Here is a 14,425-nt window from a genome sequence, read left to right as displayed (position 1 = left end):
ACTCTTCCCAAGCATTACAATTTTTTACTTCTCTAATGTATCTTAAATTCTTCCCACATTTTTATGAATTATAAATGAATCCAATTTATATAAACCAAAAGCAATATTCATATTATCTTCCAATCTACTTTTTATGAAACATGATTCTATTATATTCCTGTCGACCACAGACTTGCTTGATACAATTTTCTCAGCCTTTTGAAAATCAATTGGATGGTTAAGATCTCTCACATGAATAAACAGAGGATTAGAATCTTGTCCACTTATAATGCTATATTTATTCTAGTTTTTATTTTATTAACACATCTGCTCTTTCCCACCAAGGCAGGTAGCCCGAAAAAGAAAAACTCTCATCATCATTCACTCCATCACTGGTTGCCAGAGGCATGCCTACACTACAGTTATAAAACTGCAACACTAGCACCACTCCTTCAGAGTGTAGGCACTGTACTTTCCATCTCCAGGAATCAAGTCCAGCCTGCTGGGTTCCCTGAATCCCTTCATAAATGTTGCTTTGCTTGCACTTCAACACCACGTCAAGTCCTAAAAACCATTTGTATTCTATCTATGCTTGTTGGAAGTCCAAGGCCCTCGCACACAAAACCTCCTTTACCCCCTCTCTTCAACCTTTCCTAGGCCGACCCATACCCAGCATTCGCTCCACTACAGATTTATACACTCTCGAAGTCATTCTATTTCGTTCCATTCTCTCTAAATGCCCAAACCATCTCAACAACCCCTCCTCAGCCCTCTGGATAGTTTTGTTAATCCTGCACCTCCTCCTAATCTCCAAACTTCTGATTCTGTGCATTATATTTACACCACACATTGTCCTCAGACATGGCATCTCCAATGCCTCCAGCCTTCTCCTTATTGCAACGTTCACCACCCATGCCTCATTCTCATACAAGAGCATTGGTATAAATATACTCTCATATATTACCCTGTTTACTTTCATTGATAATGTTCTTTGTCTCCACAGACTCCTTGGTGCACCGCTCACCTTTTACCCCTCGTCAGTTCTATGATTCACCTTATCTTCCATAGACCCATCTGCTGTAACGTCCACTCCCAAATATCTGGATACATTCACTTCGTCCATATTCTCTCCCTCCAATATAATATGCAATCTTCCGTTACCTAATTTTTTTGTTATCCTCATCCATACTCTTTACTATATTCACTTTTAATTTCCTTCTTTTACATACCCTAGCAAACTCATCTACCAACCTCTGCAACTCCTCTTCAGAGTCTCCCAAAAGCACAGTGTCATCAAAGAACAACTGTGACAACTCTCACTTTGTGTTAAATTCTTTATCTTTTAATCCCACACCTCTTGCCAACACCTGAGCATTCACTTCTCCTATAACTCCATCTATAAATATATTGAACAACCACGGTGACATCACACATCCCTGTCTAAGGCCTACTTTTACTGGGAAATAATCTCCCTCTCACCTACATACTCTAACCTGAGCCTCACTAGCCTCGTAAAGACTGTTCACTGCTTTCAGTAGCCTACCTCCTATTCCATACATAATAGAGTTTGCTTTTCATACGCACGACGTAATGGACATAGAAAAACTAGCACATAGGCAACATGAAAAATACATAGAGAATAATAAAAGTTTGAAAACATCGGAAAGAGAGAGAGAGAGAGAGAGAGAGAGAGAGAGAGAGAGAGAGAGAGAGAGAGAGAGAGAGAGAGAGAGAGAGAGAGAGAGAGAGAGAGAGAGAGAGCTTGTCAAACCCTGTGTAAAAGAGAGAGAGAGAGAGAGAGAGAGAGAGAGGCATAATCTCTAAAACTTGGCACCAAATTGTATAAATGCATCGTGAAATAAATAAGTTGCAACAACGAATTTCAAAATAGCATTCCAATGTGTGGAACACTGAATGCTAAACAGTGTTTACAACATACGTTAGATAAAAAATGAAATATGTAGCCGTTCGGTGTTATAATAAACAAGAGAAATGAATAAAATATATAACGATCAGTCAAGAAATATTAGTTACGCTGACTGAAAATGAAAAAAATTGGATAGTAATAGTCGGAAAAGAGAAGACATGATAACCCACAAAAACTTAATACATTTAAGAAAATAGATAAAGAAGGGCTTTAATGGAATATACGCTTTGATAAGAGAGCAATACAGATAAAACACTAAAAAAAAAAAAAGTCTTCATAAATAAAGTGACAGAATTCAGGAATGGGAGCCAAGAGTTAGTAGTCAGTGCCACAGTCACTGGAAACTCTGTACGTATGATAACCTGAAATGAAACATTATATGCACACCTGTGATCCTATAACTTTTAATAAATTATTATATAAAAGGAATCTCTCATAAATGAGCAACTCCCACTTCACCCAAGACAAAAACCTTGGTGAGGGTTGTGCTGGTGGCAGTGTAGGGGTGCTGGTGGTAGTGTAGGGGTGCTGGTGGTAGTGTAGGGGTGCTGGTGGAAGTGTAGGGGTACTGGTGGTAGTGTAGGGGTGCTGGTGGTAGTGTAGGGGTGCTGGTGGTAGTGTAGGGGTGCTGGTGGTAGTGTAGGGGTGCTGGTGGTAGTGTAGGGGTGCTGGTGGTAGTGTAGGGGTACTGGTGGTAGTGTAGGGGTGCTGGTGGTAGTGTAGGGGTGCTGGTGGTAGTGTAGGGGTGCTGGTGGTAGTGTAGGGGTTCTGGTGGTAGTGTAGGAGTACTGGTGGTAGTGTACGGGTACTGGTGGTAGTGTAGGGGTACTGGTGGTAGTGTAGGGGTAATGGTGGTAGTGTAGGGGTACTGGTGGTAGTGTAGGGGTACTGGTGGTAGTGTAGGGGTACTGGTGGTAGTGCAGGAGTACTGGTGGTAGTGTAGGGGTACTGGTGGTAGTGTAGGGGTACTGGTGGTAGTGTAAGGGTATTGGTGGTAGTGTAGGGGTACTGGTGGTAGTGTAGGGGTACTGGTGGTAGTGTAGGGGTACTGGTGGTAGTGTACGGGTACTGGTGGTAGTGTAGGGGTGCTGGTGGTAGTGTAGGGGTGCTGGTGGTAGTGTACGGGTACTGGTGGTAGTGTAGGGGTACTGGTGGTAGTGTAAGGGTACTGGTGGTAGTGTTGGGGTGCTGGTGGTATTGTAGGGGTACTGGTGGTAGTGTAGGGGTATTGGTCGTAGTGTAGGGGTACTGGTGGTAGTGTAGTGGTATTGGTGGTAGTGTAGGGGTACTGGTGGTAGTGTAGGGATATTGGTCTTAGTGTAGGGGTACTGGTGGTAGTGTAGGGGTACTGGTGGTAGTGTAGGAGTATTGGTGGTAGTGTAGGGGTACTGGTGGTAGTGTTGGGGTACTGGTGGTAGTGTAGGGGTACTGGTGGTAGTGTAGGAGTATTGGTGGTAGTGTAGGGGTACTGGTGGTAGTGTTGGGGTACTGGTGGTAGTGTAGGGATACTGGTGGTGCTGTAGGGGTACTGGTGGTAGTGTAGGGGTACTGGTGGTAGTGTTGGGTTACTGGTGGTAGTATAGGGGTACTGTTGGTAGTGTAGGGGTATTGATGGTAGTGTAGGGGTACTGGTGGTAGTGTAGGGGTACTGGTGGTAGTGTAGGGGTACTGGTGGTAGTGTAGGGGGACTGGTGGTAGTGTAGGGGTATTGGTGGTAGTGTAGCGGTATTGGTGGTAATGTTGGGGTACTGGTGGTAGTGTAGGGGTATTGGTGGTAGTGTACCGATACTGGTGATAGTGTAGGGGTACTGATGGTAGTGTAGGGGTAATGATGGTAGTGTAGGGGTACAGGTGGTAGTGTAGGGGTACTTTTGGTAGTGTAGAGGTATTTGTGGTAGTGTACGGGTACTGGTGGTAGTGTAAGGGTACTGGTGGTAGTGTAGGGGTACTGGTGGTAGTGTAGGGATACTGGTGGTAGTGTAGGAGTACTGGTGGTACTGTAGGGGTATTGGTGGTAGTGAAGCGGTACTGGTGGTAGTGCAGGGGTACTGGTGGTAGTGTTCGGGTACTGGTGGTAGTGTAGGGGTACTGGTGGTAGTGTAGGTGTACTGGTGGTAGTGTAGGGGTACTGGTGGTAGTGTAGGGGTACTGATGGTAGTGCAGGGACACTGGTGGTAGTGTAGGGGTACTGGTGGTAGAGTTGGGGTACTGGTCTTAGTGTAGGGGTACTGGTGGTACTGTAGGGGTATTGGTGGTAGTGTAGGGGTACTGGTGGTAGTGTAGGGGTACTGGTGGTAGTGTAGGGGTACTGGTGGTAGTGTAAGGGTACTGGTGGTAGTGTAGGGGTAATGGTGGCAGTGTAGGGGTACTGGTGGTAGTGTAGGGGTACTGGTGGTAGTGTAGGAGTATTGGTGGTAGTGTAGGGGTACAGGTGGTAGTGTAGGGGTACTGGTGGTAGTGTAGGGGTACTGGTGGTAGTGTAGGGGTACTGGTGGTAGTGTTGGGTTACTGGTGGTAGTGTAGGGGTACTATTGGTAGTGTAGGGGTATTGGTGGTAGTGCAGGGGTACTGGTGGTCGTGTAGGGGTACTGGTGGAAATGTTGGGGTACTGGTGGTAGTGTAGGGGTACTGGTGGTACTGTAGGGGTATTGGTGGTAGTGTAGGGGGACTGGTGGTAGTGTAGGGGTACTGGTGGTAGTGTAGGGGTACTGGTGGTAGTGTTGGGGTACTGGTGGTAGTGTAGGGGTATTGGTGGTAGTGTAGGGGTACTGGTGGTAGTGTAGGGGTATTGGTGGTAGTGTAGGGGGACTGGTGGTAGTGTAGGGGATTATTGGTGGTAGTGTAGGGGTACTGATGGTAGTGTTGGGGTACTGGTGGTAGTGTAGGGGTATTGGTGGTAGTGTAGCGATACTGGTGATAGTGTAGGGGTATTGGTGGTAGTGTAGGGGTACTGATGGTAGTGTAGGGGTATTGGTGGTAGTGTAGGGGTACAGGTGGTTGTGTAGGGGTACTGGTGGTAGTGTAGGGGTACTGGTGGTAGTGTAGGGGTACTGGTGGTAGTTTATGGGTACTGGTGGTAATGTAGGAGTACTGGTGGTAGTGTAGGGGTACTGGTGGTAGTGTACGGGTACTGGTGGTAGTGTAGGGGTGCTGGTGGTAGTGTAGAGGTATTTGTGGTAGTGTAGGGGTACTGGTGGTAGTGTAGGGGTACTGGTGGTAGTGTAGGGGTACTGGTGGTAGTGTAGGGGTACTGGTGGTAGTGTAGGGGTACTGGTGGTAGTGTAGGGGTACTGGTGGTAGTTTAGGGGTACTGTAGGGGTACTGGTGGTAGTGTAGGGGTACTGGTGGTAGTGTAGGGGTACTGGTGGTAGTGTACGGGTACTGGTGGTAGTGTAGGGGTGCTGGTGGTGGTGTAGGGGTGCTGGTGGTAGTGTACGGGTACTGGTGGTAATGTAGGGGTACTGGTGGTAGTGTAGGGGTACTGGTGGTAGTGTAGGGGTACTGGTGGTAGTGTTGGGGTGCTGGTGGTAGTGTAGGGGTACTGGTGGTAGTGTAGGGGTATTGGTGGTAGTGTAGGGGTACTGGTGGTAGTGTAGTGGTATTGGTGGTAGTGTAGGGGTACTGGTGGTAGTGTAGGGATATTGCTCTTAGTGTAGGGGTACTGGTGGTAGTGTAGGGGTACTGGTGGTAGTGTAGGAGTATTGGTGGTAGTGTAGGGGTACTGGTGGTAGTGTAGGGGTACTGGTGGTAGTGTAGGGGTACTGGTGGTAGTGTAGGGGTACTGGTGGTAGTGTAGGGGTACTGGTGGTAGTGTTGGGTTACTGGTGGTAGAGTAGGAGTACTGTTGGTAGTGTAGGGGTATTGGTGGTAGTGTAGGGGTACTGGTGGTAGTGTAGGGGTACTGGTGGTAGTGTAGGAGTACTGGTGGTAGTGAAGGGGTACTGGTGGTAGTGTAGGGGTATTGGTGGTAGTGTAGGGGGACTGGTGGTAGTGTAGGGGTATTGGTGGTAGTGTAGGGGTACTGGTGGTAGTGTTGGGGTACTGGTGGTAGTGTAGGGGTACTGGTGGTAGTGTAGGGGTTCTGGTGGTAGTGTAGGGGTATGGGTGGTAGTGTAGGGGTATTGGTGGTAGTGTAGGGGTACTGGTGGTAGTGTTGGGGTACTGGTGGTAGTGTAGGGGTATTGGTGGTAGTGTAGGGGTACTGATGGTAGTGTAGGGGTATTGGTGGTAGTGTAGGGGTACTGGTGGTAGTGTAGGGGTACTGGTGGTAGTGTAGGGGTACTGGTGGTAGTGTTGGGGTACTGGTGGTAGTGTAGGGGTACTGGTGGTAGTGCAGGGACACTGGTGGTAGTGTAGGGGTACTGGTGGTAGAGTTGGGGTACTGGTGGTAGTGTAGGGGTACTGGTGGTAGTGTAGGGATATTGGTGGTAGTGTAGGGATATTGGTGGTAGTGTAGGGGTACTGGTGGTACTGTAGGGGTACTGGTGGTAGTGTAGGGGTACTGGTGGTAGTGTCGGGGTACTGGTCGTAGTGTAAGGGTACTGGTGGTAGTGTAGACGTAATGGTGGCAGTGTAGGGGTACTGGTGGTAGTGTAGGGGTACTGGTTGTAGTGTAGGGGTACTAGTGGTAGTGTAGGGGTATTGGTGGTAGTGTAGGGGTACTGGTGGTAGTGTAGGGATATTGGTGGTAGTGTAGGGGTACTGGTGGTAGTGTAGGGGTATTGGTGGTAGTGTAGGGGGACTGGTGGTAGTGTAGGGGATTATTGGTGGTAGTGTAGGGGTACTGATGGTAGTGTTGGGGTACTGGTGGTAGTGTAGGGGTATTGGTGGTAGTGTAGCGATACTGGTGATAGTGTAGGGGTATTGGTGGTAGTGTAGGGGTACTGATGGTAGTGTAGGGGTATTGGTGGTAGTGTAGGGGTACAGGTGGTTGTGTAGGGGTACTTTTGGTAGTGTACGGGTACTGGTGGTAGTGTAGGGGTACTGGTGGTAGTGTAGGGGTACTGGTGGTAGTGTAGGGGTACTGGTGGTAGTGTAGGGGTACTGGTGGTAGTTTATGGGTACTGGTGGTAATGTAGGAGTACTGGTGGTAGTGTAGGGGTACTGGTGGTAGTGTACGGGTACTAGTGGTAGTGTCGGGGTACTGGTCGTAGTGTAAGGGTACTGGTGGTAGTGTAGAGGTAATGGTGGCAGTGTCGGGGTACTGGTCGTAGTGTAAGGGTACTGGTGGAAGTGTAGAGGTAATGGTGGCAGTGTAGGGGTACTGGTGGTAGTGTAGGGGTACTGGTTGTAGTGTAGGGGTACTGGTTGTAGTGTAGGGGTACTAGTGGTAGTGTAGGGGTATTGGTGGTAGTGTAGGGGTACTGGTGGTAGTGTAGGGGTATTGGTGGTAGTGTAGGGGTACTGGTGGTAGTGTAGGGGGACAGGTGGTAGTGTAGGGGATTATTGGTGGTAGTGTAGGGGTACTGATGGTAGTGTTGGGGTACTGGTGGTAGTGTAGGGGTATTGGTGGTAGTGTAGCGATACTGGTGATAGTGTAGGGGTATTGGTGGTAGTGTAGGGGTACTGATGGTAGTGTAGGGGTATTGGTGGTAGTGTAGGGGTACAGGTGGTTGTGTAGGGGTACTTTTGGTAGTGTACGGGTACTGGTGGTAGTGTAGGGGTACTGGTGGTAGTGTAGGGGTACTGGTGGTAGGTTACGGGTACTGGTGGTAGTGTAGGGGTGCTGGTGGTAGTGTAGAGGTATTTGTGGTAGTGTAGGGGTACTGGTGGTAGTGTAGGGGTACTGGTGGTAGTGTAGGGGTACTGGTGGTAGTGTAGGGGTACTGGTGGTAGTGTAGGGGTACTTGTGGTAGTTTAGGGGTACTGGTGGTAGTGTAGGGGTACTGGTGGTAGTGTAGGGGTACTGGTGGTAGTGTAGGGGTACTGGTGGTAGTGTACGGGTACTGGTGGTAGTGTAGGGGTGCTGGTGGTGGTGTAGGGGTGCTGGTGGTAGTGTACGGGTACTGGTGGTAATGTAGGGGTACTGGTGGTAGTGTAGGGGTACTGGTGGTAGTGTAGGGGTACTGGTGGTAGTGTTGGGGTGCTGGTGGTAGTGTAGGGGTACTGGTGGTAGTGTAGGGGTATTGGTGGTAGTGTAGGGGTACTGGTGGTAGTGTAGTGGTATTGGTGGTAGTGTAGGGGTACTGGTGGTAGTGTAGGGATATTGGTCTTAGTGTAGGGGTACTGGTGGCAGTGTAGGAGTATTGGTGATAGTGTAGGGGTACTGGTGGTAGTGTAGGGGTACTGGTGGTAGTGTAGGGGTACTGGTGGTAGTGTAGGGGTACTGGTGGTAGTGTTGGGTTACTGGTGGTAGAGTAGGAGTACTGTTGGTAGTGGTGGGGTATTGGTGGTAGTGTAGGGGTACTGGTGGTAGTGTAGGGGTACTGGTGGTAGTGTAGGGGTACTGGTGGTAGTGAAGGGGTACTGGTGGTAGTGTATGGGTATTGGTGGTAGTGTAGGGGGACTGGTGGTAGTGTAGGGGTATTGGTGGTAGTGTAGGGGTACTGGTGGTAGTGTTGGGGTACTGGTGGTAGTGTAGGGGTACTGGTGGTAGTGTAGGGGTTCTGGTGGTAGTGTAGGGGTATGGGTGGTAGTGTAGGGGTATTGGTGGTAGTGTAGGGGTACTGGTGGTAGTGTTGTGGTACTGGTGGTAGTGTAGGGGTATTGGTGGTAGTGTAGGGGTACTGATGGTAGTGTAGGGGTATTGGTGGTAGTGTAGGGGTACAGGTGGTAGTGTAGGGGTACTTTTGGTAGTGTAGAGGTATTTGTGGTAGTGTAGGGGTACTGGTGGTAGTGTAGGGGTACTGGTGGTAGTGTAGGGGTACTGGTGGTAGTGTAGGGGTACTGGTGGTAGTGTAGGGGTACTGGTGGTAGTGCAGGGACACTGGTGGTAGTGTAGGGGTACTGGTGGTAGAGTTGGGGTACTGGTGGTAGTGTAGGGGTACTGGTGGTAGTGTAGGGATATTGGTGGTAGTGTAGGGGTACTGGTGGTAGTGTAGGGGTACTGGTGGTAGTGTAGGGGTACTGGTGGTAGTGTAGAGGTAATGGTGGCAGTGTAGGGGTACTGGTGGTAGTGTAGGGGTACTGGTTGTAGTGTAGGGGTACTGGTTGTAGTGTAGGGGTACTAGTGGTAGTGTAGGGGTATTGGTGGTAGTGTAGGGGTACTGGTGGTAGTGTAGGTGTATTGGTGGTAGTGTAGGGGTACTGGTGGTAGTGTAGGGGGACTGGTGGTAGTGTAGGGGATTATTGGTGGTAGTGTAGGGGTACTGATGGTAGTGTTGGGGTACTGGTGGTAGTGTAGGGGTATTGGTGGTAGTGTAGCGATACTGGTGATAGTGTAGGGGTATTGGTGGTAGTGTAGGGGTACTGATGGTAGTGTAGGGGCATTGGTGGTAGTGTAGGGGTACAGGTGGTTGTGTAGGGGTACTTTTGGTAGTGTACGGGTACTGGTGGTAGTGTAGGGGTACTGGTGGTAGTGTAGGGGTACTGGTGGTAGTGTAGGGGTACTGGTGGTAGTGTAGGGGTACTGGTGGTAGTTTATGGGTACTGGTGGTAATGTAGGAGTACTGGTGGTAGTGTCGGGGTACTGGTGGTAGGTTACGGGTACTGGTGGTAGTGTAGGGGTGCTGGTGGTAGTGTAGAGGTATTTGTGGTAGTGTAGGGGTACTGGTGGTAGTGTAGGGGTACTGGTGGTAGTGTAGGGGTACTGGTGGTAGTGTAGGGGTACTGGTGGTAGTGTTGGGGTACTTATGGTAGTTTAGGGGTACTGGTGGTAGTGTAGGGGTACTGGTGGTAGTGTAGGGGTACTGGTGGTAGTGTAGGGGTACTGGTGGTAGTGTACGGGTACTGGTGGTAGTGTAGGGGTGCTGGTGGTGGTGTAGGGGTGCTGGTAGTAGTGTACGGGTACTGGTGGTAATGTAGGGGTACTGGTGATAGTGTAGGGGTACTGGTGGTAGTGTAGGGGTACTGGTGGTAGTGTTGGGGTGCTGGTGGTAGTGTAGGGGTACTGGTGGTAGTGTAGGGGTATTGGTGGTAGTGTAGGGGTACTGGTGGTAGTGTAGTGGTATTGGTGGTAGTGTAGGGGTACTGGTGGTAGTGTAGGAGTATTGGTGGTAGTGTAGGGGTACTGGTGGTAGTGTAGTGGTATTGGTGGTAGTGTAGGGGTACTGGTGGTAGTGTAGGGGTACTGGTGGTAGTGTAGGGGTACTGTTGGTAGTGTAGGGGTACTGGTGGTAGTGTAGGGGTACTGGTGGTAGTGTTGGGTTACTGGTGGTAGAGTAGGAGTACTGTTGGTAGTGTATGGGTATTGGTGGTAGTGTAGGGGGACTGGTGGTAGTGTAGGGGTATTGGTGGTAGTGTAGGGGTACTGGTGGTAGTGTCGGGGTACTGGTTGTAGTGTAGGGGTACTGGTTGTAGTGTAGGGGTTCTGGTGGTAGTGTAGGGGTATGGGTGGTAGTGTAGGGGTATTGGTGGTAGTGTAGGGGTACTGGTGGTAGTGTTGGGGTACTGGTGGTAGTGTAGGGGTATTGGTGGTAGTGTAGGGGTACTGGTGGTAGTGTTGGGGTACTGGTGGTAGTGTAGGGGTACAGGTGGTAGTGTAGGGGTACTGGTGGTACTGTAGGGGTACTGGTGGTAGTGTAGGGGTACTGGTGGTAGTGTCGGGGTACTGGTCGTAGTGTAAGGGTACTGGTGGTAGTGTAGAGGTAATGGTGGCAGTGTAGGGGTACTGGTGGTAGTGTAGGGGTACTGGTTGTAGTGTAGGGGTACTGGTTGTAGTGTAGGGGTACTAGTGGTAGTGTAGGGGTATTGGTGGTAGTGTAGGGGTACTGGTGGTAGTGTAGGGGAATTGGTGGTAGTGTAGGGGTACTGGTGGTAGTGTATGGGTACTGGTGGTAGTGTTGGGGTGCTGGTGGTAGTGTAGGGGTCTGGTGGTAGTGTAGGGGTACTGGTGGCAGTTTAGTATTACTGGTGGTAGTGTAGGGGTATTGGTGGTAGTGTAGGGGTACTGGTGGTAGTGTAGGGGTACTGGTGGTAGTGTAGGGGTACTGGTGGTAGTGTAGGGGTACTGGTGGTAATGTAGGGATACTGATGGTAGTGTAGGCGTACTGGTGGTAGTGTAGGAGTACTGGTGGTAGTGTAGGGGTACTGGTGGTAGTGTAGGGGTACCGGTGTTAGTGTAGGGGTACTGGTGGTAGTGTAGGGGTACTAGTGGTAGTGTAGGGGTACTTGTGGTAGTGTAGGGGTACTGATGGTAGTGTAGGCGTACTGGTGGTAGTGTAGGGGTACTGGTGGTAGAGTTGGGGTACTGGTGGTAGTGTAGGGGTACTGGTGGTAGTGTAGAGGTACTGGTGGTACTGTAGGGGTACTGGTGGTAGTGTAGGGGTACTGGTGGTAGTGTCGGGGTACTGGTCGTAGTGTAAACGTACTGGTGGTAGTGTAGGTGTAATGGTGGCAGTGTAGGGGTACTGGTGGTAGTGTAGGGGTACTGGTTGTAGTGTAGGGGTACTGGTTGTAGTGTAGGGGTACTAGTGGTAGTGTAGGGGTATTGGTGGTAGTGTAGGGGTACTGGTGGTAGTGTAGGGGTATTGGTCGTGTAGGGGTACTGGTTGTAGTGTATGGGTACTGGTGGTAGTGTTGGGGTGCTGGTGGTAGTGTAGGGGTCTAGTGGTAGTGTAGGGGTACTGGTGGTAGTTTAGGGGTACTGGTGGTAGTGTAGGGGTATTGGTGGTAGTGTAGGGGTACTGGTGGTAGTGTAGGGGTACTGGTGGTAGTGTAGGGGTACTGGTGGTAGTGTAGGGGTACTGGTGGTAATGTAGGGATACTGGTGGTAGTGTAGGCGTACTGGTGGTAGTGTAGGAGTACTGGTGGTAGTGTAGGGGTACTGGTGGTAGTGTAGGGGTACCGGTGTTAGTGTAGGGGTACTGTTGGTAGTGTAGGGGTACTGGTGGTAGTGTAGGGGTACTTGTGGTAGTGTAGGGGTACTGATGGTAGTGTAGGCGTACTGGTGGTAGTGTAGGGGTACTGGTGGTAGTGTAGGAGTACTGGTGGTAGTGTAGGGGTACTGGTGGTAGTGTAGGGGTACTGGTGTTAGTGTAGCGGTACTGGTGGTAGTGTAGGGGTATTGGTGGAAGTGTAAGGGTATTGGTGGTAATGTAGGGGTACTTGTGGTAATGTAGGAGTACTGGTGGTAATGTAGGGGTATTGGTGGTAGTGTAGGGGTACTGGTGGTAGTGTAGACGTACTGGTGGTAGTGTAGGGGCACTGGTGGTAGTGCAGGCGTACTGGTGGTAGTGTAGGGGTACTGGTGGTAGTGTAGGGGTACTGGTGGTAGTGTAGGGGTACTGGTGGTTGTGTAGGGGTACTGGTGGTAGTGTAGGGGTACTGGTGGTAGTGTAGGGGTATTGGTGGAAGTGTAAGGGTATTGGTGGTAATGTAGGCGTGCTGGTGGTAACGTAGGGGTACTGGTGGTAATGTAGGGGTACTGGTGGTAGTGTAGGAGTACTGGTGGTAGTGTAGGCGTACTGGTGGTAGTGTAGGGGTATTGGTGGTAATGTAGGGGAACTGGTGGTAGAGTAGGGGTACTGTGGTAATGTAGCGGTACTGGTGGTAGTGCAGGGGTACTGGTGGTAGTGTAGGGGTATTGTTGGTAGTGTAGGGGTACTGGTGGTAGTGTAGGTGTACTGGTGGTAGTGTAGGGGTACTGGTGGTAGTGTAGGGGTACTGGTGGTAGTGTATGGGTACTGATGGTAGTGTTGGGGTATTGGTGGTAGTGTAGGGGTATTGGTGGTATTGTAGGGGTACTGGTGGTAATGTAGGGGTACTGGTGGTAATGTAGGGGTATTGGTGGTAGTGTAGGGGTACTGGTGGTAGTGTAGGCGTACTGGTGGTAGTGTAGGGGTACTAGTGATAGTGTAGGAGTACTGGTGGTGGTGTAAGGGTACTTGTGGTAGTGTATGGGTACTGGTGGTAGTGTAGGAGTATTGGTGGAAGTGTAAGGGTATTGGTGGTATTGTAGGGGTACTGGTGGTAATGTAGGGGTACTGGTGGTAATGTAGGGGTATTGGTGGTAGTGTAGGGGTACTGGTGGTAGTGTAGGGATACTGGTGGTAGTGTAGGGGTACTGGTGGTAGTGTAGGGATACTGGTGGTAGTGCAGGGGTACTGGTGGTAGTGTAGGGGTACTGGTGGTAGTGTAGGGGTACTGGTGGTAGTGTAGAGGTACTGGTGGTAATGTAGGGGTACTGGTGGTAATGTAGAGGTACTGGTGGTAATGTAGGGGTGCTGGTGGTAGTGTAGGAGTACTGGTGGTAGTGTAGGAGTACTGGTGGTAGTGTAGTGGTATTATTGGTAGTGTATGAGTATTGGTGGTAGTGTAGGGGTATTGGTGGTAGTGTAGGGGTATTGATGATAGGGTACGGAGATTGGTGGTAGAATTGGGTATTGGTAATAGAGTAAGGGTACTGATGGTTGTTTCAGGGTATTAGTAGTAGTGTAGGAGTATTAGTGATAGGGCAGGGATATTGGTGATAGTCTAGGTGTATTAGTGGTAGTGTAAGGATATTGGTGGTAGTTTAGTGGTATTGATAGTAGTGTAGGGATATAGGTGGTAGTGTAGTGGTGTTGCTACTAGTGTAGTGGTATCTCTAGCAGTGTAGGGAGGAGGGTAAGTTACTCACCAAAGGCGACATCACGTGCGTCTCCGCCGATCGGTGATGATAGTTGAGAATGAGGACTGTACTGACGACGCTCGAAGCCACCATAAACATGATACAGTTAAAGTACGTGCCTGTAGAGAACACGGGGGACACGCATTAGACACAACATTCAGTTCATATTTATAATCTTAGCACTCCGACATCGAGCAACGCCCATCAATTCAACTAATTTTGGTGTTAGTGCTGATTTCATTACTCACTGACTGGATGGAAAAGAATCTACCAAGTGAGACTATGGTATGTGAACACTATGAGAAAACTAGTTCAAGAAGAGCTTACTGTAGTGGCAGAAGCTCGTGCTCTGTGCAGGAGCTAGGTAATTAGACCAATGGGAACCTACACATTAAAGCTACATAGAGGGATAATTTATCAATATTGAGCCATAAATTGTCAGGAAATATTTAGCCAACAGTGATTATCTTACTCTACTGCGTGATCGACAAAACCCAAAACAACAAACCTGGTATCCAGTAGTGTGTGTTTGGAAAACCATAGAATATTAGAAGAAAATTGTAATGTTTGCCTCCTCAGTAAATGAAAGAGAGATCAAAATAAATTTCTTGAACTTCCTGGACTAGATAAAACACCAAGTTTGTCTATGGTAGTTGTCGGTTTCAGCGCTGTACTGGAGGGGCTCGTAAAGTAGCGGAGCCAGCCAGACACACTTTAGGAAACATTAAACTATCAACTTGATCCTAGTTACTCAAAACAGTAGAAAAAAAGACCAGTCAAGTGATTTGAAGAGAATAAATTGATCATGACCT

General features: G+C 49.3%; 1 protein-coding gene across 2 annotated transcripts in view; it reads right to left on the bottom strand.

Annotated features, from left to right (window-relative positions):
• LOC128691331 (neuronal acetylcholine receptor subunit alpha-7) overlaps positions 1-14,425 on the bottom strand; it is a 278,069-nt gene that overhangs the window by 112,327 nt on the left and 151,317 nt on the right. For both annotated transcript variants that reach the window (XM_070087772.1, XM_070087776.1), the window contains exon 7: positions 13,623-13,732. In XM_070087772.1, coding sequence (XP_069943873.1) covers positions 13,623-13,732 — 110 coding nt within the window. The remainder of the gene's footprint in view (positions 1-13,622; positions 13,733-14,425) is intronic.

Source organism: Cherax quadricarinatus, chromosome 2 (genome assembly GCF_038502225.1).
Source record: "Cherax quadricarinatus isolate ZL_2023a chromosome 2, ASM3850222v1, whole genome shotgun sequence".
NCBI lineage: Eukaryota > Metazoa > Arthropoda > Malacostraca > Decapoda > Parastacidae > Cherax > Cherax quadricarinatus.
This window is presented reverse-complemented; position numbering and strand designations above follow the sequence as displayed.